Raw genomic sequence first — 27,393 nt, forward strand, 5'->3', positions numbered from 1 at the left:
TTGAGACTATGTTGAAGAGTTGATGGCAGTACTGGAGGAAACGGTCAAGAAGCCAGTCTGTTAAAATTTACCGCCGATTCCAGAGGGGAGACATATCGACGGCTGTCCAATCTTACACATCCCATTTGCATGCTAAGTACAAGTCCTTGAAACGAGTGTAGCTATCACTTTCATTTGGGATGTTCCACCTGATCGCGAGCACTCAAAATGTTGGCAAAGCAACTAGATTTAATTTATTTTAATCACAACAAAAGTCCTGGATTTTAATCTAATAAAGTCGATTTATTTTTGTAACACATATTCAAAATCATATATTGCGACAAAATAATTATACATTCAAATACTATTTATGTTTGCTAAAATGAATACTATTTTAACTTTTATTCCAATGTACTAATTCTTTTTTTTAAAAAAAACTTTCAGCGTCAATATAGGCAGTGGATGAAATTCTTCTTTCTTAAATTGAGGTGGGAAAAATTTCTTCTTTCAGAATATGCTGATGAGCTGATGACAGCACTGGAGGAAATGGCCAGGAAACCAGTCAGTTGATAGTTACCACTATCTCTATGCAGCCTAGCACAGAGGCCAAACAAATCGACGGCTGTTCACACTCACACATCACGATTTGCAAGACAGCAACATGTGCTTGAAACCCGTGTAGTTACCACCTTCCCTTGGGAACTTCTGCCTGATTGCATCTACTGCACGGGATGGCAAAGCATCTCGGATTTCACGCCCAAGATATCCCCAGCACCATCTTACCACCTCTATGTATATATGCGTTAACTGTCATAGTGCAGAGTCTGTTCAAGAAATGAAGTTATTGTTGGATTGAAGTTAGAGGTTTTTTTCATGAGAATTTCCAGTATAACAGACAAATGATGTTAGCAGGGTCTATTCTTGAAAGGTTTTGATGAAAACTCCACAAAAGAAAAATGTCACATTTTCTCGATAAAGGAGGGATTTCACGAATTTATGAATGACTTGGTTTCGTGTTTGTGTGCATACAGCAAACACTTTTCCCAAACGTGACCTGATATAGGCACCATAACTATTGTGAGAACATTTTGCCTATAATTGTTTACATATTCTGACAGAATTTCTTCACGATTTCCATACTGCTGTCTGTAGGCATAGTATGTTACTTCCAGGACATATTCATCCAAGCAAACTGTCAGAAATCCAGGATGATCGATGATACAGTCCACATTGAGCTCCTCAGTCTTATCCAAAATCGCATTAACCTCTTTACAGCATCTACACTCTTCAACTATTTCTTTGCTGCTGCAATTTCCATACGTACACCTGAACAAATTAATATACATGGTAAATATGTTATATTGTCATTATTGTGTTAGACAGCAAACTTATACCATTTGCATCTCAAAGTGCAAAATATATGTATATATGCTACAAGGTCAGATTTTTGTTGTATCTTTTGAAACACAATAAAGAAATGCACATTTTCATCAGAAATGTATTATATTATTTTCAATATAAGTTTTCCCATAAACCTTTATGCATTATTTGCCACTAGTACTGTATACCTTGACCGACATGGAAAATAAATTCTGGCTATACATCTATCCATGGGGGATAGAAATTTTTTTTATACCCATTAGCTGGATTAAAAAGTATATTCAGGGTCTGCATTTCATCATGGTTGAAAAGAACAAACTTGAGACAAAGTTAATGAAGCATTTATTTCTATACCTCTCACAGTCTGACTGACTTAAGTGTTAAAATGTAACACCACTAGTTACTGATGAACCAAGACTAAATGAAAATCTGCTCTGAAGACATCCAACAAGCTTTTGCTCAGATTTGTTTACTTCTCTTTTCATTATGAAATTGAAATAACATTAACGAAATAATAATAACATTAGTAATAATTGCAACAATGATAATTGTAATTAACAGAATGTAGAGCGCTGCTCGGCTTAATCATGTGCTATGTTCTGTTCAGGGCTTTCATCCTCGTCTCGTTCGGGTTGAAATTGATACGGCCTCGCCTCATAGCGAGCATACTCTTCTTCAGATTCATGACGTTGGCCATCTTCTAAGGGTTCACCTTCTTCAAACGGCGAAGATGAGCATGAACAACTGTGTAGTAAAAAACGACAATAAAAGTTTAAAAACTGAATATCAGAAAGAAAATAAATCTTATTATACTCTAATAACCATATAACTAATTAAGTCATTTACATAATCATACATATCTGCGTTCAAAAATTCATTTAACTGTATGAGCTGGACAGATATTGACTTGAATGTGTAAGCGATATCAGGCCTGCATCTAACAAGCATGTTTCATACAGTTATTTATAATCGAATATGTAAGCTATCAGGCTTGCATCTAACAAGCATGTTTCATACAGTTATTTATAATCGAATATGTAAGCTATCAGGCCTGCATCTAACAAGCATGTTTCATACAGTTATTTATAATCGAATATGTAAGCTATCAGGCTTGCATCTAACAAGCATGTTTCATACAGTTATTTATAATCGAATGTGTAAGTGATATCAGGCCTCCATCGACCAAACACGTTAATCACAATTAACTAAAGACTTGATTAGATATGCGATATCAGGCCTGTATCAACCAAACACGTTAACTACAATTAACTACAGACTTAATTAGATATGCGATATCAGGCCTACATTGAGCACATGTTTCTTGTCGTTACGTATAGACTTGAATGTGTTAGCGATTTCACACCTGTATCGAAGAACACGTATCTCCATGCAGTTGCAAATAGACTTGAAAAGATAAGCTATATCAGTCCTGCATCAAACAAATACATGTTCCATGCATTGAAGCATTGATTTGAATGGGTTAGTGATATCTGGCCTGCTTCTAAAAAACACAGGTTCCGTGCAGTTAAATTTAAATATAGACTTGAATGCAGCGAGCAAACATATGTTCCGTACAACTAAGTATAGACTTGAATGGATATGTGATATCAGGTCTGCATCTAACAAACATGTTCCACGCGGATAAATATAAACTAGAATGGGTAAACGTTATCAGGGCTTCATGTTTCTATACAGTCTGATTATAGACTTAAATAGGTAAGTGATAACAGCTCTGCATCAATCAAACATGATCCGTACAGTTAAGTATCTACCTGAATGGATACGATATATCGGGCCTGCATCTTTCAAACGCGTTCCATGCAGTTAAGTATTGACTTTAATTGGTAAGCGATATTAGATCTGCATCGAACAAACACCCGTTTCGTGCAGGTAAGAATGGGTAAGCAATATCAGGCCTGGATCGCCGAAAGAGACATGATGCTTCAGTGTTGGACTCATTTAAGCTGTTCTAATTATTGCGCCAGATTTTCGTTTTCGTCTTTGTTCTTTGTAACCTTTCAATCTATCTAACATTCTCTTAATAAAAATACACATCTAGACGGTTTTCATTTTTATCAAAGCAAACAGGATAAACATACAATCAAGGTCCATACCTTGCAAACTAATATATTGCTTGGTGGGTGGGTCGTTGTCTTCAGAATCAAGTTTTCTGCGTGATGTTGGCACAACGAATCTTTAAATGTGTTTACGTTTTTGACATTTGATCCTTTTACAACAACAATCTTGTCATTGTCAAATGCTACTTTTTTTTTCTTTTCTTTTGCTAAATAGTTAAGAATTTACTCGGTCTTTAGACAGGTACCTTATCCTGCCTGTCGGATCGTTCGAACTTTTAAGTTTGAACTCCGCACTCTAGCTTATCTCGCAAACTGTCGGGTTATCTAAAACATGCTGATTAACTTCATTGAAATCATCATTATGTTCATCGCATCGAGCACTCATGTACTTGTTCATAATCTAGAGGGAAAAAAATCGAAGAAAAAAACAAACACACAATCAATTTAAACGTGTAATTTTGACCAACATTGATCGGAGTTCATTTATTTTTTGTAACCGTTTATATGGTCAGTTATTAGCAGTTGTGAAGTATTTGTTAACCACTACTAACAACATATTTTGTTAAAAAATTTACAATAAACTATAATAAACAAAATCACGAGAAAGTGTTAAAAAAAGTTCATGAGGTTAATTTCCTTAAAAATAAATAAATAAATAAGAGCAATGGGATATCAAAGTAATACCATACGCACATACTATTAATAAACAATTTCAAATAAGATTTTATGCTGCAGTAAAAAGGTAGTAAAAGAAAAATGTGCATGCCGGGTTTTACGATTTTCCTCAATTTTGCGGCGATGCATTTTATCATCAATGAGATTTCTTTGTCCGTCATTATATTCATGAAAATGATGTAGCTTTTATCACAAAATGTGTACCCCTCATTCCAAAGTCATAAAATGTGTACCCCACGCACCAAAAATCATAAAATGTGTACATACATGTCAAAATTATAATATACGTACACACATGCAAAAATCGTAAAATGTGTACGCACGTATCAAAATAAGAAAATATTTACCCACATTCCATAATCAGAAATGTGTTTCTCACATGCCAAAAGCATGAAATATGTACACACATGCCAAAAATCATTAATGTGTACCCACATGCCGTAATAAGAAAATGTGTATCCACATGCCATAATCAGAAACGCGTGAACCCATATGCCAAGTTCACAAAATGCGTACCCACATACAAAATTCATGGAATTCGTACCACACATGGCATAATCATTAAATGTGTAGCCCACATGCCAATTTCAGACCTGTATGCTTTTTAAAATTTTTTTACAACAGCAGAAGTCGTATATGCTTCATTAGGAAATTGAATATATTGTCCTAAGGTCGAACCAGAAATAAAGTAAAATAACATTTAGTTATCTGTTTCATGCGTTTTCTCCTGTCTATGTAATTTGGACAAAGGTTTACCGATGGTATCCGTTACAGTAATACCAAATATAATGCTACATGCAAGGGGTGTCTCTGTCGAGCGAATCAAATACCTGCATGAATGTAGCTAAAGTCCCTTGTTTTCAATATTTCCAATGACTTCAAGACAAGAGTGATTTTCAATTAGAAAATGCCATAACGCGCAGAGACTACAAACAATTTTATCTAATCACCCATGGACCACAAATAATGCAAATATAAATACACATTTCACCGCTTCTCTTTGTTTCACATCTACATTATTTCTTAGTGTTTCACATTTTTCAATTTAGGACTAAGCCTTTCTCAACCGAGCAATAATACTTCTGATTCCATCCTCCAGTAACTCAAAAAGCATTACATACTCACACCACATGTGCCCCCCAACCCAACACATTGCTTTCACAACCACAATAAAAGGCATCGCAAAATAAAGGCATGATTCCTTCCCAATTATATCATGGCAAAACATTAGTCCCTGTCATGAACATTTCACGCGGAAAGGTACAGCCAAACAACACCTATAAGTTAAGATAGGAACTACCTCGCACCATGGACATATTTTTCTGTATATCATTTTACGAAATTAACCCATGCTATCACAATGTCGCGTGAATAATGTACATTGTGACGTCAGTCCTATACATTAGCTAATTACTCGGGCTGAGGAATATTTCTCTAACACCGACTTCCAATAAAGAAACAACTAATCACTAAAATCTAACAATTAAACTAGAAATGGAGACGTAAATACAAATGGCACATACCCTAAGCTTATAATATTATCTGGTTGTCGGAATAGTACCACTATAGTTGTATGAATATATATTTTCAACTCCAAAATATACTAGGAAAATAAAAGGAAAGTCAGCTTCTCATTAGTTACCTTTTTGATAGCAACACATGTATGCTCTTGTCTGACTTGTATCATGTCCGCCATAAGTAGTTTGATATCATCGGCTTGCATCGGGGTAGTTACATTACAGTAGTGAACAATTTTTACCTACTCAGAATGATCTTGCTTAAATTATGTATAAACCGTTATCAATGTTGCCATTTTTAACATTGTTGTATCTTATCATTAGGTAGAGACTTCTAAGAAGGTGTGATAATTCATAAAATTCTCAAATGCTGACGTAATTGAAAACGAAAATAGGAATGATCTGTGTGGTTTGCACAGTCAAAAGTCATTCTTATTATTCATACTTTTATCTGAGGATCAGAATATACTGATACACTGGTCTTTATACGAGCCAAAAGTAAGTTCGGGCACTGTGACCAGTGAACCTTCAGGCCGTTGAGAGAGAGAGAAAGAGTACCAAGCAAACATCGATTTTCGTGGCAATTTCTTGTGTATGTGTATATATTGGTGTGTATACGGTCATGACTTTTACCTTGTCTTGTACGAGACAGATTAATCAATAAGCGACAAATGTTCCTATATTTAGTTTCACAAATCAGATTGTGCGCACCTGCTGACGACACAAGTCACGCTTATTTTATATTAATGACATAGCAGACTCACCTTGGATATACCCACAGTGAAACAATGTAGTCACAACACTATTATATGGTATAGTTAAGGCACAAGCAAGAACATCAGATCCGGCAGTCGCTAAAATAATGTCTTCGTCAAAAACTGAGGTCTGGATTCAAGACACCAGCAATAGAAACGACGCTCTATGTCCTTTGATAATTGTAAAATTTTCGAGTTATGTAGTTGAGTTTAAACTGCTTGCTAAAGGCGTTCGTGACAACCAGGCCAAAAATTAATATAATATTGTGCGTGTATTTATCAGTTTAAAGGTGTCCAAGTAAAAAGGAATATATTTTGTAGAGGCATATTTTTAGAATAGAGAAACATAGAGAGAAAATTTAATTATGAGTTAAATATGAGGCCCTGAAATATTTTTCTTAACTAATCATCATGTGCATTATTGATTTTTTTGGTGCTATTTTGAAGCATACATCAAGCGCCATCTGGTTTATTCTTGTAATCTTTGTTGATTGTTATGACGCGACAAGCCTCATAGATCCATGGTCATATTACGTGTCTATGTAACGCTGAACCGGCAACAATATATTTGTTTCGTAGTAAGTAGAAAAACTGTTATGCCATGACGATAGATGACTAGTATGTGTAATTTGCTTTGGTTTAACCCTCGTGGAGCAACATTTTTGTTTACTGTTATCTATAAAGCGTATTCCTTGGGATAGATGGATAAGCAGGTACAGGTAGGTTAATTTGTACTAGTAGTTACCTACTTAACTTGATGAGTGGATGCAATTGGTCAATATGTTTCGCTGATCATAGTAATAAGTGAAATAATTAAAATAATCTGAGGTGATTTTTATATCCTACATCTGTAGAAGTGTTAAGCTACTGTTGCATTGAGAAAATATTTCTCCAACATACATATATGTTAAGTCAGTCTCAAGAGTTATCGATAACAATACGGACATGCTTATGCAGACACGAGAGTGACGTATTTATACTTTGGTGGTTAATCTGAGGCGATATATGATTAAGATAATATATATATATATATATATATATATATATATATATATATATATATATATATATATATATATATATATATATATATATAATTTGTCATCATGTCTTGGTGGTGATACTGAGGCAATATATGATTAAGATAACATATATATAATAATTTGTCATCTTGTCTTGGTGGTGATACTGCGGCAATATATCATTAAGATAACATATATAATAATTTGTCATCATGTCTTGGTGGTGATACTGAGGCAATATATCATTAAGATAACATATATATAATAATGTGTCATCATGTCTTGGTGGTGATACTGAGGCAATATATCATTAAGATAACATATATATAATAATTTGTCATCATGTCTACATAATCACGTCAACAGATTGCATGCAGTAAATTGTTTTGCTGATGTAAAAGACGTCTTGATATGTATGCATTAGAAATATTGTCACAATAATGGCATTTCCACATACATCGTTTTGCGTTTTTGCTTCACTTATGTGCGCTGTAGCTGTACAATTTTCACGTCAGTTCTTTGCAAACTATTTTAGACAATATAGGAGAATGTAATGTTTTCAATTAATGCTATGGCATTGTAGAAGTGAACTGGCTTCTGATGAATAGATAATTCGGCTGCATGCAAAGCATAACTTTTTCCACGGAATTATGTTTACGACATGTATTGGTGCTGTCAATGGTTTGACTTGTCACCTTGTGATGACTATATGGCCCATTTGGAAAGATGAACTTGGAGCCCTATTTATTCATGTTCACCTTAAACATGTAGCATCCGTTTATACCAAAATTAGGAAGAAACTTCTTTTTAAGGGTTCAAGTTAATATTATCGACCACAATAGAAACGAAATAACAAGAGACGAAAATACATAAAACCTGTCAAAATGAGTGAAAGGGTAAAGTAAGGCTATCAAGTATATTTTATCCACTTTAAGAATGTAACCGTCATGTTTTATACCTGACAGTTATTTATAAAGCATTATTATTATTATTATTATTATTAAACTAGTCCATTTAATTCCAACACTTTTACAAAATTATTTGTATATTTTGCATAAGATAGAATTTTGTTTTCCGCCGACGTCGTGAAAGTTTTGATTGCTCTTCAACAGCTTCTACGACGATGGTGTTCAGCACTTTCTTATAATTGTGGCAAACGTTTTTTCCAAAGCTTGTTGCCACCACTCCAATACTGGCTAGGTAAACTTCATTCATGCTGTATACATAATCGACGTGACGTTTATTTCAATATTATTATTATTATTATTATTATTATTAAGTTAGACATCGATAATTTAAAAAACATTTATTGAAATATTCATGCATCCATTTATGGCTCCCTTACCAAAATCTTTTCTTTATGCAACATTTCGCGACAGAAGAAATAAATCATCAACAATGGACATTGAAGGTATTGTCATTTTTAGAAGCATATAAACTAGATTAAACAAGTTGCAGCCAATGCGTGTAGTATTCATTGATTCTAAAATGATATAGTTACCTACAATAGTCTGAATCATTCTGACATGAACTAACGTATACAATAATTATAATGTGGAAATGAAAACAACGGTTTTAAGTAATCAAATTACTAAGTTTTCCTAATCAGGAAGAACACGTTTAGTTGCACTTCAAAAATCAATTTTTTGATTTGGCTAATCTTCTTCATTATTCCAACTTAAAATGGTTTTGCCAGGAGACAATATCGTGCATTAAAGGTAAGAACAAAGTATCGATCCAGCAGTGTGCGCTTCAGCGATTAGCTTTGCAAATGAATATGGATGCTCATCTTCGAGTTGAAACTAGGTGGCCAATTAACAGCTTCTAATCTCTGTTGTCTATAGTAATTAGCCACACGTATTAATGATATAGTAACGTGGTACATGGCTAACGCTTGCTTGTTCTGTTGCGGCGATCGAATGCAAACTGATTTTCGCTTTAACTGAGATTCATTTTTTTCCACGAACAAGTAAGGATGATGTTAACCATAATATGTAGAAAGTCCATGCATATTAAGTAGCACTAAGGTAAGTTTATGACTTTCGCACAGCCTAGAAAGTGACTATTGTATACTTAATTGTTCATTTTTGTTAGGCCAAAAAATTTATATGTGTGGTTCAGGTTTACATAACCCAAAAATGTAGGGTAGGTCGGTAAGCTTTATTTTCTTCTTCCCATTATGTGTATTATTTTTAAGGTTCACCGCGAGTAAACGCTCCGCCTTAAGAAGCATCTTTAGGTATTTATCTACCCTCGGCAGCAAGTTTTGTTGATGGAAGAAGACCCCAGGTGCTCTTCAGCCCATTTTCAAGTGTAGAACCAAGAACCTCTTGCAAACAAATGGCAATTTTCTCACAAACAGGCTCAGGTGGATTTGGACCTCTGGAGTTTATGGTGACAACTCACAAGCAACACCACTATCTGTTGTATATGTTTTAATTTGGTGGCTATTTGTTTTAATGTACACATTTAACATGGAAAAACAAATCTACATCAACCATGGAATAACAAGAGAGCATGCTAATGGGGCAATACATTCTCCTCTATACATGGTATAATGAATACATACAGTGATGTTGACTTCTGAATAAGAACTGGAGTGGAGTATATACCACTTTTTGAAGCTGAACTTCATAAAATAGCCAAGTTTGAAGATATTGTTTTACAAAAGGAATAACTAAAGATAACATTAAAAACATAGGTGATACGGAACATTCATGGTGGCATACTAAGTACTATCGAGATAGCATTAGTCATCTAGGAGAATAAGACAACACAAAATTATATCCATATAGTCTAAATACAATAAAAATGACTAACTAACTCTTACAAAATTAATCGGACTTAAATCTCCCTGCCAAATGTCTACCAAGTTTGATCAGTACAGCATCTATTGTTGTCTAGAAGGAGTAGGAGGCACGTAATGATACCTTTATAACCATATTTAGTACAAAGCTATACCTCTTGCAAAATTAGTTGTGAGCTGAATAACTTTGTCATATGCATACATCCACTTTGTAGTTAACATGCCAACCAAGTTTGGTGGAGAAAGCATTTGTTAGGCATAGGAGGAGGTGACACAAGAAAGTTTGCGGACAATGACAGGACATACTGCATACAGTCCTAATTATTAAATACTAGAGCTCTTCAATGGAAGAAACCATCTGTGAATTATTTTTTATCTAAAATTAAATCAGAATTCTGGGAGTGACATTAACAGAGGTCTGTCACTACTTTAAATGGACCGTTTCATTTCAGTTTCCTGCATGGAATGAATTATATTTTTTCAAATATAAAATCAGCGTGGTGCATTTAGTTTGCTTAATACCATCTACGTGTGTATCAGACTTGATTTATATTAGAGACATTTCTAACCTCGTCCTTGTCTGCAGCTGTCGGCGAAACCGAACAAAGCATCCGGTCTTCTTTCAGACTGATGACTGGGTGTTTTGACTGAAACAGGTCTATGATAGTCCAATCATGATTCACAGACAATAAATAATTGCCACCAGAAACCATCTGTGAATTATTATAACAGCGACGGCAGTTATCAAATTTCACAGCGAGTAGAGTGGAAGGGACACTTCATGCACACGCCATGCAGTTTATTGTTCACCAATGCGCATGTCCGTTTTACAAGCAAATGAGCCAGTAAAACAGTATTCCGATTGCTACTTTGGTATGGTTTAAATCGGTACAAATAGTCATCGTCGTAGACGGGGCTGGCGACTCGGCGAATTTTTTTTTTTTTTATAGCGAAAACAAAAACTGTTAGGGTCGGAGGCTAAACACTAGGGTCGGTTCCATCACACATATATTTTTTTTTTCCTTAACAGTTTAAGAACTATTTAACGATATGGTGAAGTGCATATAGATACCACACTATCTCCCAATATTAAATGACATTTTAGGCATCTGTTATTTCAGCTATCTTTCACACAGTTTATTTTTGGTTTGTGCAATGTCAAACTAAATTTGCTTGCTGCTTTACAAACAAAACGTGAAAGTCTCATAATCTTTTGTGCACAATGATAAATATACAAAAATAATAGTTGTTCCAGAAATCTTAGAAACTATTACAATAAATAAAAGGAGCACTATTAACGTCAACCAATCAACCAACCACTAAATGAATCAACAGACAACCCAACATCATCGCTACAACCCTCAATATCAAACTTAAACACGTTATAGAGATGCATCAAGTTGGTGTCCAAGACCAATACTTAATTGAGAGCTAAAATAACACTTTAGCCGCTACGCATCTCCACATGTACTACCAATTCATTTTTTTCAGAAATGAGAAGTACTAATTGCACTTTTCATTTTCTGAATGCACACTGGGAAATCTTAAACATATCAACCCATTTCTGCATAGTTCATACATATTTATTAGGAGGACTAAAACGCTGGGTATTTGCTGCTGGATGATCGTACGAGAGGTAATGTTATATTTTTTGGTCATTCCTTTTATCCTAGCAGGTACGAGATTGGACTCTTAATTTAATTATATTCATTTTAGCCACACAACAATCAAAGCAGCAATATAGATGTATTACAATGAACAAGGAAACTTTGTATTTGTCTTTAAGTAATAGTGGAGAGTGTGTAATTCTTAAAATGTCGGTATCTATCTATCTATCTATCCTACATGTTTAATTTGTATTTCCGAAGATAAAACACTGAAATTTGTATTGAATGTTTTATATATAATACTTGCACTGAACTTTTGGTTTCATTTCTGTACCTTTGCAACATGTTTGTAGTGATTTCAAAGGTAATTGGTGTTCAGTAAAAAATATACATGTGCTGAGCACGTAGCAAAAGTAAAAATTAAGAAACTATTAGAAAATAAGTACGTGTTCGAGTGTAACAGAATCCAAGTTAGACTGTCGCTATAAATATAGCACTAGAAGCCCCTTATGAGACTAAAAGCTCAGGATCGTGTCTTCTAAAAAATTATTAAAATGGTAAAAATGATTGTTTTAGCTGACATGATTATGGGCTGTAATGTGCACTTTTCGTAAAATCTGAAACGAACAAATATGGTAATTTGGCAGTCCAAGCATCCACCTGTGTGTTCTAATTGGACGTGAAAATCCTTCCCAATGATAAACATTCAAATGAGTAAATGGGTTGTCTTCTAATTCGAAGGCAGAACCAAATTCGAATGCTTTTATGATGAATTCATATTTCAATAACGATAAGTATTCTCTCTCGTGTTAAAAGTGTGTAAAATTAAAAAATGCATCGACCGTAGGGAACAGTGTTGAGTTTCCTACACGTTTGTAACGAAGTCTGGTGAAAGACGTACGTGCATAATTTTACCCCGAGATGAAGTAAAATAAATGATATAATTAAAGATTGATTGATCAAACGAATCCGATTATTAGCCAATGAATACTTACAGAATATAGGCAAGAATAATTGTATGCTACCAAAATCACTATAGCTACCATTTACGATTTTACTTGTCGTAAGAATGTTTGATTTATTGCAGTTAGGGTTACTTAGTCCGTGGTAGGTTAGGGCGTTACTGTGACCTTTGACTCTAGTAAATATTCTCTTTGTTATAAGATTTAGAATGGTATGGGTCATGTCAACATATATTCAACAGTCTATAATAAAGCATTAAGGGATCAAATTCGTTGTGTCCAATTTTCTTATGTTAGTTGGGGACTTTAATTACAGCAGCACGGTAGTCGAGTGGGTTGCGGATAAACCTTTCAGCTAATTTCAACAACACTGATAAGTTTATGTCAGTATAGGTCACATGCCGCCGTATATGATGACCACCTGATGGAAAACCAATAATCCACCTCTATGTCAAGTCTATCCAAGATTTAAGCATCTCTTAGACACTGGCAAACGTTGCCAAGGTCCCATTCACAAGCCTGATGGACATGGACTGTTTTTCCACACACAAGCATTATGCTACCTTGAGGTTTTGTTTAGTCTGTCGCATTTTCTGTGCCTAAACCGTTTGAAGATGTCTTTTTAGTGTCACTGTTGTCGGAGTAATATTGGCATAGAAAGGGTACCGTATAACAGTGTGAAGTTTTGCGCCCAGTTTTTAGCTGGAGCCTATGTCAAGCTGTGAACCCTGTTTATTGACAATTGAATTAGTACATTATCTGACCTACCCAAAATTTTAATACAGTTTTTCTGGTACTGTGTCCCTATTTATGTCTCTTTGCCTATCTCTATCAGTCTGTCACTAACATATGTATGTGTTATCTATTATTAAAGCAATGCTGATAGCTTGCCATATATAAGATATGGTCAACACGTATTCCCAGTTAAAAGTTGTTATCTTTAAATTCGATACGTAAGCTGATATCCCATACGGTCTTTCTATGTTTCAGGCAGGGTCTAACAAAGAGGAAGAGAAAAAGGAGAAAGAGAAAAAGGAGAAAGAGAAGGAAACAGACGATTTAATTGACCCATTACTCGAACTTGAACACCTATCCATATACAGCGGAGAAAGCTTTCCTGAACAAAGGCAATCACCTAGAAAAAGCCCTATGTCTAGGAACACTAGAAAGAAATCAGAATCCGAGACTATATTTCCTGAAAATCTACACAAGTTCAGGATGCTAACCAGTTTAGACGACATCAAGTCACTTCGTTTCTGGAAAGCAGTGGCGGCAGAGTTTATAGGAACCTTCATTCTAGTGCTTGTTGGTTGTGGCTCATGTATTCAAAACTGGTCTAGTGGAAACTATCTTACGATCCGAATTAATGATACTGAAGTGAACTTGGTCAACCATTATTCTTCAGCCGATATTGTACAAATAGCACTTGCCTTCGGACTAAGTGTTGCAACCGTCATCGGGATCATCGGACACATTAGCGGAGGACATGTTAACCCAGCTGTCACGAGCGCCATGCTAATCACACGGCGTATCAGTTTGGCGCGCGCGTTTCTATTCGTTGTTATTCAGCTGCTCGGTGCCATGGTAGGTGCGGGAATTCTGAGGCTGGTAACTCCAAGCGAAAGACAAGAAGCTCTTGGCTGCACGCTGCTAGGCCCAGGAGTTGATGGGTTAATGGGAACTGGTGTAGAACTTTGTATTACGTTTGTACTTGTTCTCACTGTGTTCGCAGCATGTGACAAGCAACGCAAGGATCTTGGGGGTTCATTTCCACTCACGATTGGGCTATCCGTCACCATGTGTCACCTGTTTGCTGTAAGTGTCAACTTCTTCAAATATATAATATGAAACTAACACACAAAAAAACGATGATCGTATTATAGACTAACCCACCATGTGAAGTTTCTTCCTTGATTACTCACCCCTTCCACTGTTTCTTTCTATTGTTTGGCAAAAACACCAAGTGACCCACCCTTGAGGTTACATTACGAATTTCAAAATGTTCTCGTTCAACCCAGATTCAGTAAGAGACAATGTAAACCATATTAATACAGAATGGTACAATAAACATTTGTTTATAATTTCGAGTAATAAGAAATTCGAGTTCCCTGATTATGATGATCTTACAATCATCGGAGCGCTACAATAACACTGAGACGTTTTAATATCCGCTATGGGAATCTGCAACTGTGATTTTCTGGGCATTAAATGACAAATTAAAAATAGTTGTCTTTGAAAAGAATTATTCCCAAAAGCGGTATGTCATTGACCTTTTGATTCTCGTTCTTATATTTCTGTCGATGACGTCATTGCAAGGAAATATTGATACATTCACTTGACAACAGGTTGTCGGCAGCTTCAAGTTATAGATTGTATAATTTTCATACATCTGCCACATGGCTCATCGAGTTTGCAGTCGCAGCTAGAACAAAGTGATTTAGATATCAAAAATAAAGCTACAGTGCAAGATCGATATTTTGCTAGCTAAACTGTTTTAGACCAACTAAATTGTCAAATAAAATATGAGGTCTTTTAATATGTAAGTATCAACATTATTAGTCAAATCAATAATACAAATCGATAGTTTGAATCATTTACGTGGGACCTGGTACATGTAACTGATCCAATATATCCTTTGCAAAAAGAAATTGTGACAAGCGATTTATTTACAGACTTGCAAACTATATGCTAGCTTGCCTCACGCATACACACGTTGATAAAATTGTAAGGACACATTCCTCAGTGAACATGTCTCAGTAAGGGACTTAATTTAATAAAGGACAACAACTAGGAAACACTTTTCTTAATTGCTTTGTATTATATGTCATTTAGTTTCTTCTGTAAGCCTTGAACAAGTCTATGTTTTTGTGTGCCCTGTACAAGTCTAAATTTCGGTGTTTATTAAACTATCATCTAACAAAGAAAAGCTTTTATAACATTGGGAATTAATTCATGGTTCTAAATGAGCCCGCTTGGTAAAATCCGTCCTTAAATTTGTATGGCTCTTTGACTGTATTCGTAATCAAAGAAACATACGCATGCATTTTTAGCCACACATACGTTTGGACGTCATCATTTGGATTCGTGTGTATCTTTAAGAAACGTAAAATCTCACAGCGTACTTGTTACATTTGGCCCCATTGTCAAGCTGTACGTTTACATTTACTTTCTGTAATATATTGTCAACCATATTTTCTTAATATTTTTAACGAAACTCTCCAACGTTTTCGTTGTCGTCTTGAATTAGCGGGTATATATCGGTAACTGTATATATGTGTCACAAATTACTGACATTAAACCTTTGTGTCGGCTTAGCGAGGTGTCGATAAGCAGAAGTGTTTTAAGCACAATCTTCAATACGCAAGCCTTATGTTAACACTATTAGGATGAAATAATTAAGGTACGTTCTGTACTCTCTCTCTCTCTCTCGGAAAATTAGGTTAAAACTGTTGTAGGAAACAAAATACAGAACCTACCCTACATGATTTATGTAAAAAATTAGGTCACTAAAACAATTTAAGCATGTGTTGAACTATAAAAGAACCTTGGTGGACCTGCAGTACAGCATATAGATATATTCCCGGTTCACACCGGAATTAGATAAACACTACCCAGATTTCACTCCTGCTACTGGTTGATCGTTGACCTTGAACACAATAATCGGTTATAAAAGCATTCTTAAACAATCAAAAATTCGCACGGATACCTGGGACAACAAAATAAATCAATAGAGAAAATTCTCCATGAGGAATGTCAGAACAAATGGCAAATGTTTTGTTGTACGTTTACCATTAATCATTAGGGATGCATGTATGACATACAGTCAATATAACAAGTAAAATTTAGAAGTCCTTGATACAGGTGGATAATATACAGTGCTAGCATAATGAGAAATCACTTGGACATATCTTGCATATTTCAGTTTGTAAATCGTATACTGACTTAAGAAGCGTAAAATTTGTTTGTTTGAAAAATGTGTCTTAATTAATTCATAGGAGGGGTAGTAACGAAATTAAAGAAAGAAATTATGTTCTTTTTCATAATTCCAGATACAGGAGACACCATAATGTGTTCTTGATCATTATCATAAATACCCTTTTAAATACAGAATAGCAGAACAAACAAGACTAACAAGGAAAGCAAGCTTTCATTGTCAACATTAATAATACGCCCCTTTGATTATATATCTACACACAATAAGCCGAAGTGGCAAAGTACTTTACTTTCTTCGGCTTAAAAGAGTTGTTGTTCCATAATACACAAAAAACCAAATTGGAAAACATTATCTCAGAATGACTTGCGGAAAGGAGCAACTTTTTATCCCACTTACATAGGACGATCTGACAGCTTGTAAACCAAACCTCATATAATGTCAATTTTTTAAACTGTCAGTTCATTTGCCATTGCAGTCGTCCTCAGTAACATAATTGTATCAGATTATTCCTTTACAACGAATCTTTCTTAACACTGACTCAGGCTGTGCAATTATCGAATGTCTTGAAACATGATGTTGCAGGTAAAGCTGGTGAAGCTTACACTTATTAAATTCAGTTGTAAACACCGGATGAAAACCATCATATTATCACATACGCCCATATTGCATCCCTACTGAAAGTCTTTTAATAACCCTAGCACGAAATCTTCCATTCTAGCACGTTTACCATCATTGTTTAGGAAAAAGAAAATTTCATTAAAGGACAGAATATTCCGCTTGGATCAGTATCTTTTCTAGTTTTTGTCGAGTATGCAAAAATATCGATTATTTGAGTACGTAATAATTTACTATTGTAATAAATCCAGTGCATGTGATATTTGTTTTTATGCCTCCGTTTATAATTTTGTTTGATTTTAGTGATTATTTGTTGATTATGGAGAGTTCGGGTTGTTAATATATTTCTCAACCCGAGTATATAGCCAGTTTCTAGGAACAGACGTCAAAATGTGCAGTATTATCGAGAATTTATGACAGGATGGATTTGTTTCGCAAAGTAGACCCTTTTTAATTCTTTAACATTGGGAAGTCTCTGGATTGTTTGTGGTGTACGTGTTTTGGATCATGAGCTAGTAGTAATTCTTTGTATTAGGCGTTTGTGTCGTGTTTTGTATTACAGGACGCGAATCACTAATTTTCGGCTTGGAAAGGCTTGATAATAAGTCATTCAAACGTGAAACAAGTAAAATCATTCACGCATGAATTTAACGTTTCGTAATTTGTGGTCATTAGGTGATGAGAGATGGGTATTCGATGTATTAGTGCGTTAAAGATCCACCCAGTTGACTATGGCTGTTATTTTGCAAGGGAAGAATGGACGTCAAGGTCATACATGCAGATGTCGTTTGATTCGCTCAGTAGTGAGACCCCTCGCGTGTACCACTATTTTAAAACTCTTCAATGTGACTGAAAAGTGGTAAAAATATAAATGTATTTAGCAAAAATATGTAGCAAAAACTCTTTGATGAAAATATAAATAAAAGCAATGACCTTTTTGTTTGGGTGTCTGTTTTTAATTAAGAGTGGATAGTTTATTAAAGTTTTCTCTTTCAGTCTTCGGATTAATCTCGCCATTTACTACAGTTCTTGCAATTGGTAACATAAGGGTTTATTAGGATTGCATCAACAAAATGTATGGCAACGCCAGAAAATGCCGCCTTGATTTGACATGGCATCTTCTGATGCAATTTAGCTTTAAATATCGAAATGTAAGCTGTCATGAGCAAACTACATATCAGCCTTTGATCTATTAAAATTTACAATGGATGAGATGATGCATGTGGGAGAATCCCATAAAATATGTCATAAATTAAAACAGAGCATATCAGAATTTAAGATTTTCGGCTTCAAATGGTTGCGATACAATTACAGCACAAAACTTACAGCTCATTGTTCAAAATATTTAGAGTTGCGATGTTTGTTATTTGTTTTTTAGCTGAGAATTTATATAAGACTAATCCGGTTACCCGTCCATGTGTTTTAATCGAGTGGACAATATGACTGTCAAAGATGTCAAAGAGTACCCTACCTCTGTTTCTAAGATATTCAATATGTTCTCTGTCGGTCTGTCTGTCTGTCTGTCTCTCTCTATCTATCTATCTATCTATCTATCTATCTATCTATCTATATATATATATATATATAGTGATAGTCTAGGTTGCTAGGTGGATCATATATTTTAGCTGATGTTTTCTAACCTTATATTTGTAGATAAAGTTTACAGGTTCCAGCATGAATACTGCCCGCAGTTTTGGACCTGCACTTGTTATGGGAGTATGGAAAGACCACTGGGTAAGGACCATTTATAAGTTATGATTTGTAAGCTTTTAGTTTATTGTATATACCTTTTACGTAGTTTAACATCTTCACATTTAATATTTTACCTTGTTGCACTTCATGTCTTCGTTTATTCGGAAGGGTTTATCTTCCAAAAAAGTTTCCTCAGTTTTTTTTTAAATATTCAATTTAATGGGCGCCATATAGCCAGTATTGTGATGGCATGCCGTTGAACCTGAGACATACACTATAAAGTTAAGAGTATACAAATTCTTCTAATCACTGGGAAATATTTACGTGCTTTTGAGAAACAGCCAGGGGGGTTCAGTTATGAGACTTTAAACTGACAGCACTCAACAAAACTGGAACGTTATCTACAAACCGGCCCAGGGGCCCCTAGTGGCCGAGTGGTCTAAAGCGCTCTCCGTTACGGATCATTGCTATCTCACCTCTGTCTGTGTGGGTTCGAGTCTCTGATTCGGCTAATGTGGGTATGTTAGAAAGCTTGCAAGTAGCTTCTCGTGGGTCGGTGGTTCTTTCCGGAGTTTTCCCGGGTTCTTCCTCCACCATTAATACTGGCCGCCATGTGTAGCCTATAGCGTGCTGAAAAATGGCGTTAAACCCTACAACAACAAGAACAACAACAAACCGGCGCTATTTCTACTGTTTTCTGCAGCTTTTACCAAAAACGAGCCCTAAAGGCCACAGTTGAGTTTATGTACCCCTTTGCACTTGCATAGGTCTTGTCTATTCTTTCATCATTTGCTTATGTCTTCTTTAGTACATAACTACGGAAATTTACATTACGTTCCTTGAAATTACTGCAGTAAATCTATAGTAGTAGCTCTGTTTATACTAAATATACTAAATGTATGTAGTTAAGGCTCTGTTTATACTAAATATACTAAATGTATGTAGTTAAGGCTCTGTTTATACTAAATATACTAAATGTATGTAGTTAAGGCTCTGTTTATACTAAATATACGAAATGTATGTAGTTAAGGCTCTGTTTATACTAAATATACTAAATATATGTAGTTAAGGCTCTGTTTATACTAAATATACTAAATGTATGTAGTTAAGGCTCTGTTTATATTAAATATACTAAATATATCTAGTTAAGGCTATCTTTTACTAAATATATTAAATATATGTAGTTAGGGCGCGGGAGAACAAGATAGCAAGCAATATCGAGAGCTTTTTTTGTGTGCGCCTTTTTCAAGCAAACGTGAGGGTTGTTTTTGAATGCTTTTTTTGAAGCGTTGCCAATGTTTACATAAACCCATTTGAATTTTACTGTGGAAAAAGGCGTTAAAGCGCAGCATTGAGAAAACATTTCATTTCTGCAAGTCTGGTGTGCAAGAATGGAACAGTATTCAGATATCATATACGATCAGATGTTCAGAAATATTATTTTTCTTTTGTTTCTATCGTAAAAGCAATGTTTTTTAGTATGAATACAAACAACTGAGCAAACCCAGTATGCTCCTCATTATTGATAGTCTGATACCTTGCCCCATTCGCTAAGTTAGGAACGTAGTTAAAAACGATGGCCTCCAGAATATAGATACACAATAAATACCATACCATCTGTTGTTCTGCAATAGTTTCGTTCATTCGGAGAAAACGGGATATTGATAGTCTTTGGGTTTTTTTTCATTAAAGTTTGGTAATAACAGTTAAAACTGTTACGTGTAAGGGGGCGTGCATGAACGAATATTTACAGCTTTGGTAGCGAAACTTACCCTATGCTGTTCGTACTCTGTTGCTTGCCTCTGTGAACAAGATAAAAGCAACGAATCACTTTGTCGTAAGGTCGTAAAGTTATTGAAAGCTTTCTTCAGGCACTTCACGTCAAGCGTGCTTATTAGAATAATTGCTTGCTTTCTGTCTTCTCTCTACTCTTCTTTTTCTGAGGACGATACGCATCAGAATCTCCAATCAGCTGATGTTCGGATCTTTAGATATACCGGTACCTATTACGCTACATAATGAATCTATTTATAACTGGGCCATCCCATTCTTTATACGGGGATACCTATAAAAAGGGCCGACTGAAGATGCAGGGGGAAAATCACCATATTATCCACGCTCCGTGAAATCCATCCCGCATTTAAAAACAAACAAAAACGTACTGTAATAACTTTTTATAATGTGAATATACAAAATAAGAAATCAGCAATCAAATAGAACGTTTAAACACAATGGATTGATTTACAATGATTCGACATATGGTAGAGCAACTTATTTTGAAGACATTTCAAGCATTTAGAAGAGAACACAACCATGCATAAAATATGGAACACGCCGTTTTCGGCTATGTTGGGCAGCGAAACGCTATTCAAATCAAGAATACGTTTCATTGTCGTCAACTTCGTCCGCAATCGTATCGCCACATGGTTCAGGAAAGTCTACATTTTCTATGTCCTGTGCGACTTCATGCGCTTCGACATCCTCTACGATGTGTGGCAGACTCGATTCTCCAATAGTAGATAAGTACGGCAAAGTTGCATGTGGTCACAGTATACAATCAGTGGACTTCAGTTTCTCCCACAGTTCACCTTTGATGTGACTTCACTCACTTTATCAAAAGATTTGAACGGTCCCCGCTAGTGACTCGAAAGCTTGGGCGACAAACCAACCTTTCATTGAAGAAAGAATACATACATTTTCTCTCCTGGTGATAATCTTTCCCGTGACAAATGGCTGCCATGATATAGCTTTTTGCCGTTTTGGTATTTTCCTTTATAGAGCGTGAGTAACTTACATTCGCACTCTTGAGTCCTATGCTCAGCTATACTCAAGGGTACGCTTCAAGCTAGTAAGGGTCTGATACACGATATCGAAAGTGTTAGCAACGTCTCATTCCAGCATCTTCATGTTTGGAGTGAAACGGTTATTTCATGGTCAAAATAAAGGTTTGTCATGAGTGCTTAGGGTGTGTGCTCGTCCATAAATCGCTTGTGGGCGCTTGCATAACTAAAAGGCATTATTTCGAGAGTGATGTTGAATCTCTCGACCATTCTACCTGACTGGAAATTAAAAGGAGTAGTTCTGGTTTTGTGGATATCGAGCAGTTTGCAGACTTCGCTAAAAGATGGTTTTCAAATTGTGACTCTGGGTCCGAGTGAATTAAGGAATCAATCAATACCCTCGTCTACTATAACTCCAGCAACTTACTCGGCAGTCATATTCCGCATAAGAAATGTCTCTGCCCACTTCAAAAATTAATCTTAAATCGCGAGAATGTTCTTGTTTTCATCTTCTGTTTCCAGAAGAGGTCATATGATATCTACAGTTATGTGCTCCATTGGAAAACCCGAATAAATTACCTGAATCGGGGCTCTTTCACACTAAGGGGTCGTTTTCAACGTACACAAGGCTCGCAACCGACCATATACTGTCTTACAACCCTCTGTTGACCAGGACAGTAACTTAACTTTGTTTAAAGATTTTCGAACACTCAAATGACCAGCAGATTTCACGTTGTGTCAGCATAGAAGAATATTCCTTCTCTCTGTGTATGGGAGCGTCGTCTTGGTGTCCAAATCTTCCCATTTTCTACAGATAGCTTCATCTTTGATGACAAATCTATCCCATTGTTCCCATAGTGATTTGACGACATTTCCTAAGACAGAGATTTTCTGGAAGCTGCGTTTCTCGTATTGTTTGATTAACTTCGTATTTGTTTTCATGCTCTCTTTGTCCATCTTGACGAATGGCACTGACAGCGTCTTTGGGGTGTTTAAACTAGACGCATATTCAGACTGCCTACAAGGGCACCTTCTCAAAGCATCGGCATTCGCATGTCATTTTTCAGGCCGATGGCCAATGCCAAATTTGTAGGTGAATAGTGTTTCAATCCATCTGGCCACTTGACCCTCATGATGTTTGGTTTTAAGTAACCAGCAAGAGCTGTGGTCAGTCCTTAAAAAAAGTGTCATCATATATGTTGTGCCTGATAGATTTTACAACATACACTACAGCCAACAACTCTTTTCTTGTCACAAGTAGCGTTTTTCCTGATCAGAGGTTTGCAACAACACAGCACCGATTGCATACTCAGTGGCATCCATGTCAAGTATGAAATGTTTTGAGAAATCAAGGCGAGTAAGCACAGGTGCGCGAACGAAAGAATCTCGAAACCACCCAAAAGACTCTTGACATGCTCTCATCCATACAACTGTATTCCCTTTTTCGGTCACTTTGTTTTAAAGGCTCTGCCACGTCAAAACTTTTGGTATTAAATGTAATAGCTACACAAAAACAGGAATTATTATATGCTCGTTTTTGTCTCCGTTAACTTTACATTGTCAGAATCGTGCAATATTTTACGATGCATACCTTCATGCTGCCCAATAGTGTATCAGGAACTACTTTGTAAACAAACCATGTACACCCATGTAGTAGACGCTTTACGTTTTGGTTGATTAAATACGTTTCTGAATGAACTTAAGCAGATGTTTCGTGGACTGCCACATACCAGCTGCTTTGCAATATTGTGCGTTAACTTTTTTGATACAATGTTTAGGATTTAGACAGCGATAGACGCCAGTCAGGTCATAAAATTGCTGAGACCCTACATATAACATGCAGGTGACAAGGCATAAATGTGTCTTCTTTAACTGCTAAAAAGAATGGCCAAGGAAATAAAACAACAGTTTTACATCCTGAATTTCCTCAAAATATATTGGGTTCTAAAGCTTGATTACACATTTCGAAATTGTACTCTAATTTCGACTATATTCCAAGTGCAAGCAGATCCTCCTTACTGCACTCAAAATGAAATGAACATTATATTCCATAGCGTCTGTTTGATAATTACAATTGAGAGACTTCATATTTTTCCTACATTATGATTCCAAACTTTCAATGACAGAACAGAAACACACTTGCAGATGTCAACACGCTGCTCCCTAGCTGCTGAAATCAGATGTAATTAATGTAGAATTGACACGGATAAATCCAGTCCATAATCACGAACTGAAGACGAAGCGCCAAAATACCAAAATCTATTCATTCGAGACCAAATGGAAATGTTGTTGCAATGCGCATTCATTCACAATAAGACTCCAAATTTCAATTGGTAATAGATGAAGACGTCATTTTCTTTCAAAAGTGATGTCTAACGCGCGACTAAGTTCAATTTTATCTGGGCGGAGTTATGTGCGCTTTAATAATATTGATTTTGTGTACCGATGAATCTGCACTTGTGCATTTAGTTTGGAATACATCATAAATTCAGTTACTTTCTTTCTTACAAGAATTACAGTGTATTTTGTCTACTTAATTAAGCCTTATGTAGGATAAGAAAATGAGTCTATAATTAAAAGGTTACTGCATTTGTATGGGAAAATATTCACTCGTTTTGTCGGATAAATATACTTCACTCCCAAGATCGTGCAGTATATCCATCCGAAATAAACTCGTTCATATTTTCCCATATAAATGCAGTAACCTATAAATATCGGATTTTGCTGAAACGACATAAACAAGAAATTCGACTTGCTTTTAGAATAAACAATATATATTTAGGCTTTAGCTTCCGCCCTGCCTCTGTCAATGTAGCACTTCATCTAAATTAGAGGGCATATCTTCAAAACTCTTTCCTATAGCGATAATGTCATCCAAATAATTAAGTAAATATTCCACTTAAAATCCTGCATGGACAGTTTCGATAAGCTGTTCGAAAATCGCTGGTGTATTGCACCGGCCAAATGAAATTACAGCAAACTCAAACAGGCCTATTCGAGAAGAGAACACATTTTTCTACCGATCTGCTCCATCAGCTCAAACTGCCAATATTCCACGCAATGATCTATTGTTGAAAACCATTCGGGGTAATTGATCAGGAGATGCGTCTATTGTCGAAAGAGATTATCCATCTTCCACCGTGACATCATTCAGATTGCGGGAGTCAACAAAGAACCTTAGGGGCCCGTACGTCAGCCCCTCAAACTGGAGATATGTTTTTCCACAGCAGATTGTGTGACAATCTCACTTCTAGGCGGCAAGCTTACAGGTGCTAAGTCCAAACCTATGATCACAGCGACATCAATATTTGCCACCACTGCCTCTCTTGCACAGACAATATCCTGCTTAACTTGACGAATGGAGGCCGGTTTTGGATAGGCATTTGCGAATATAATTTTTCATAAACGAGTGTGATGATCGCTCCATTATCAATCAAAAGTTTGGTATTGAGACTTTGGATGATTGCTGTCACACACATTCTTGCCTCGGTATTAACAGATTTAGCCGGAACAGATTTGCGCCCGTTGTTTTCTTTTCCCAAGTGTCAATTTGGACGAATGTCACGGGGACAGCCCTGGTGCCTGCGCAATCTCCTCTCAGCAGCTATTGCTTCGGTCTTTACACAGGTACCACGTGACATAACACATAACCGGACGGGTCTATTCATAACTGGACCAGCCTATTCGTAATACATGGATACTTATCAAAACGGCCGACTTAAGATACAGGGGGAAATCGCTACAAAACTTTGAACCACTTGATGGTTTGTATTTCAGAAGACTCAAAGGTGACACAACCCTTACTCAGCAGGGTCATATTTCAACATATGTATACGTCTGTCCGTTCATCTCTCTGTTAATCTGTCCTTCGTTTCATATTTTTACACTAACATTAAAACACTTTTTCTAGCACATATTTAACTCTCACAAATATTTTCAAGGTATACTGGGTTGGTCCTATTCTCGGTGGAGTGTTAGCCGGGCTGACGTATGACAATGTGTTCTCCTTGAACGCTTCCCTCCAGAAGTGTCGGGCTTTCCTTCTGGCCAGTCAGTACGACAATGAAAATTACAAAGCAAAGAAAGCCAAGATCAGGATCATAGAGGAAGATGTAGAGGAAGGCGAGGAGAAAAAAGAGGAAGTGGCAATATTAGCTCAGACTGCGGGAACAAAATAGACCGTAACGTGAACACATCCAAAGAAATTAAACTTTTTCTCCAATTTTCAGGTCGTAATGAGATAGAGCAGGAAATTTCTTTGTAAGTAATGAGCCTCAGTTATGTAAAAACGGTTGAAAACAGTTCAGAACATATTATAAGATTTTTTCTCACGCATTTTGTTCTCTTAAATATGTTTCATTTAGTAGGAAAATACATAAAACGATATATCTGTAGGTACAATTATATGTGTTCCGTGCTTTATGCATGTTCTGTACGTAGGAATTTAAGTAGGCATGTATGTATGTATGTATGTATGTATGTATGTATGCATGCATGTATGATAAATAAAAGTGTAAAAAGATTGCTTCTGAACCAATTATATTGATCTAGTTTTTATAATGTTTGATGTTACACCGAAATATTGGTGTCTTGAGATGAATTATTATTATACGCAATTAAGTTTAATGATTTAAAGTAGGCATTTCAGATTTATGTGCATCTTTAATATTTTCATTATTTGTTAAATGCTTTCTTTCGTTAAATGGTTTTGTTGTATTTGTTTTGGCTTCATATTGTAGCATGTGACAATGGGTAGCACATTATGATTATGGGATCAAAGTGATATACAAAACATATTCAGACTTGCATCAGATTTCCGTAACAACCAATCTTGCTTCTGAAACTTGACGCAATTCATTAATAATGGAAAGTGTCGCTCCGCTTATATAGGGCATCCTTACTTCAGGAAAACATATCATATCGATCGGATGCAAGTCACTGCATCTAGCTTGATCCAAGAGTCTTTTGGGTTTACGGGTGGGGATGAGATACTCCCATTGTTTTGTGCTAAATTTTCTTGACCTCAGCCTTTTTCCTTCGCATAACTTATTACTCAAGAGTAAAGCCATTAATCGGCAAAACTACCGCAATTTGTAAACACGGTAGACCTTCCTTAACCCGTACACCTCGGGGACAGGAACTATGTTCGGATAAGTGGAAATTCGAATGTACAAATTTTGGTAATACTAACTCAACATGCTTAGTTTACAAATTTCGGATTAAAATACTTTTGATAAGTAACTAGCGTGGTTGACTTCTTATTTTTGGATAAATAATGTACGATATTATATTTTTTAAACCAAGAAAGAAGGATTAATCTGTGGGATATTTTACAGAAAATATTGCCAGTGCTCTGTGATTTTTAAGGATGGTTAATTATAGTAAATAATGCTACTTCTCTGTGTCCGATTGCACTTCCAATAACAGGGTACGTTTTTTGATGCAAAAGAAATGTATTTTTCCTTATTTTCTTTTGTTTATATAAACACGTTTTTAGAACTTTGCAATAAATGTGTATCTTATAAAGGATGCATTGTCTTGTTTTGCTATAACCGGGTTTTAATTTCAGCACGCAAAAATGCTGATGTGTT

General features: G+C 35.8%; 1 protein-coding gene across 3 annotated transcripts; it reads left to right on the top strand.

Moving 5' to 3' along the window:
- The first annotated feature begins 6,472 nt into the window (after positions 1 to 6,472).
- LOC149782816 (aquaporin AQPcic-like) lies at positions 6,473 to 27,331 on the top strand. 3 transcript variants are annotated; one of them, XM_089934336.1, is made up of 4 exons: positions 6,473 to 7,103; positions 13,772 to 14,596; positions 18,984 to 19,064; positions 25,744 to 27,331. In XM_089934336.1, exons 1-4 carry the CDS (start codon positions 7,086 to 7,088, stop codon positions 25,978 to 25,980), a joined length of 1,161 nt encoding a protein of 386 aa, XP_089790462.1. In that variant the 5' UTR covers positions 6,473 to 7,085; the 3' UTR covers positions 25,981 to 27,331. The 3 variants fall into 3 exon arrangements, with proteins under 3 accessions (XP_089790462.1, XP_089790463.1, XP_089790461.1); XM_089934337.1 differs by having other exon boundaries at positions 6,473 to 7,097; XM_089934335.1 differs by having other exon boundaries at positions 6,473 to 6,962.
- Positions 27,332 to 27,393: the final 62 nt, after the last annotated feature.

The sequence above is a fragment of the Sinohyriopsis cumingii genome, chromosome 15 (genome assembly GCF_028554795.1).
Source record: "Sinohyriopsis cumingii isolate HCF-2022 chromosome 15, ASM2855479v2, whole genome shotgun sequence".
NCBI classification, from domain to species: Eukaryota; Metazoa; Mollusca; class Bivalvia; order Unionida; family Unionidae; genus Sinohyriopsis; species Sinohyriopsis cumingii.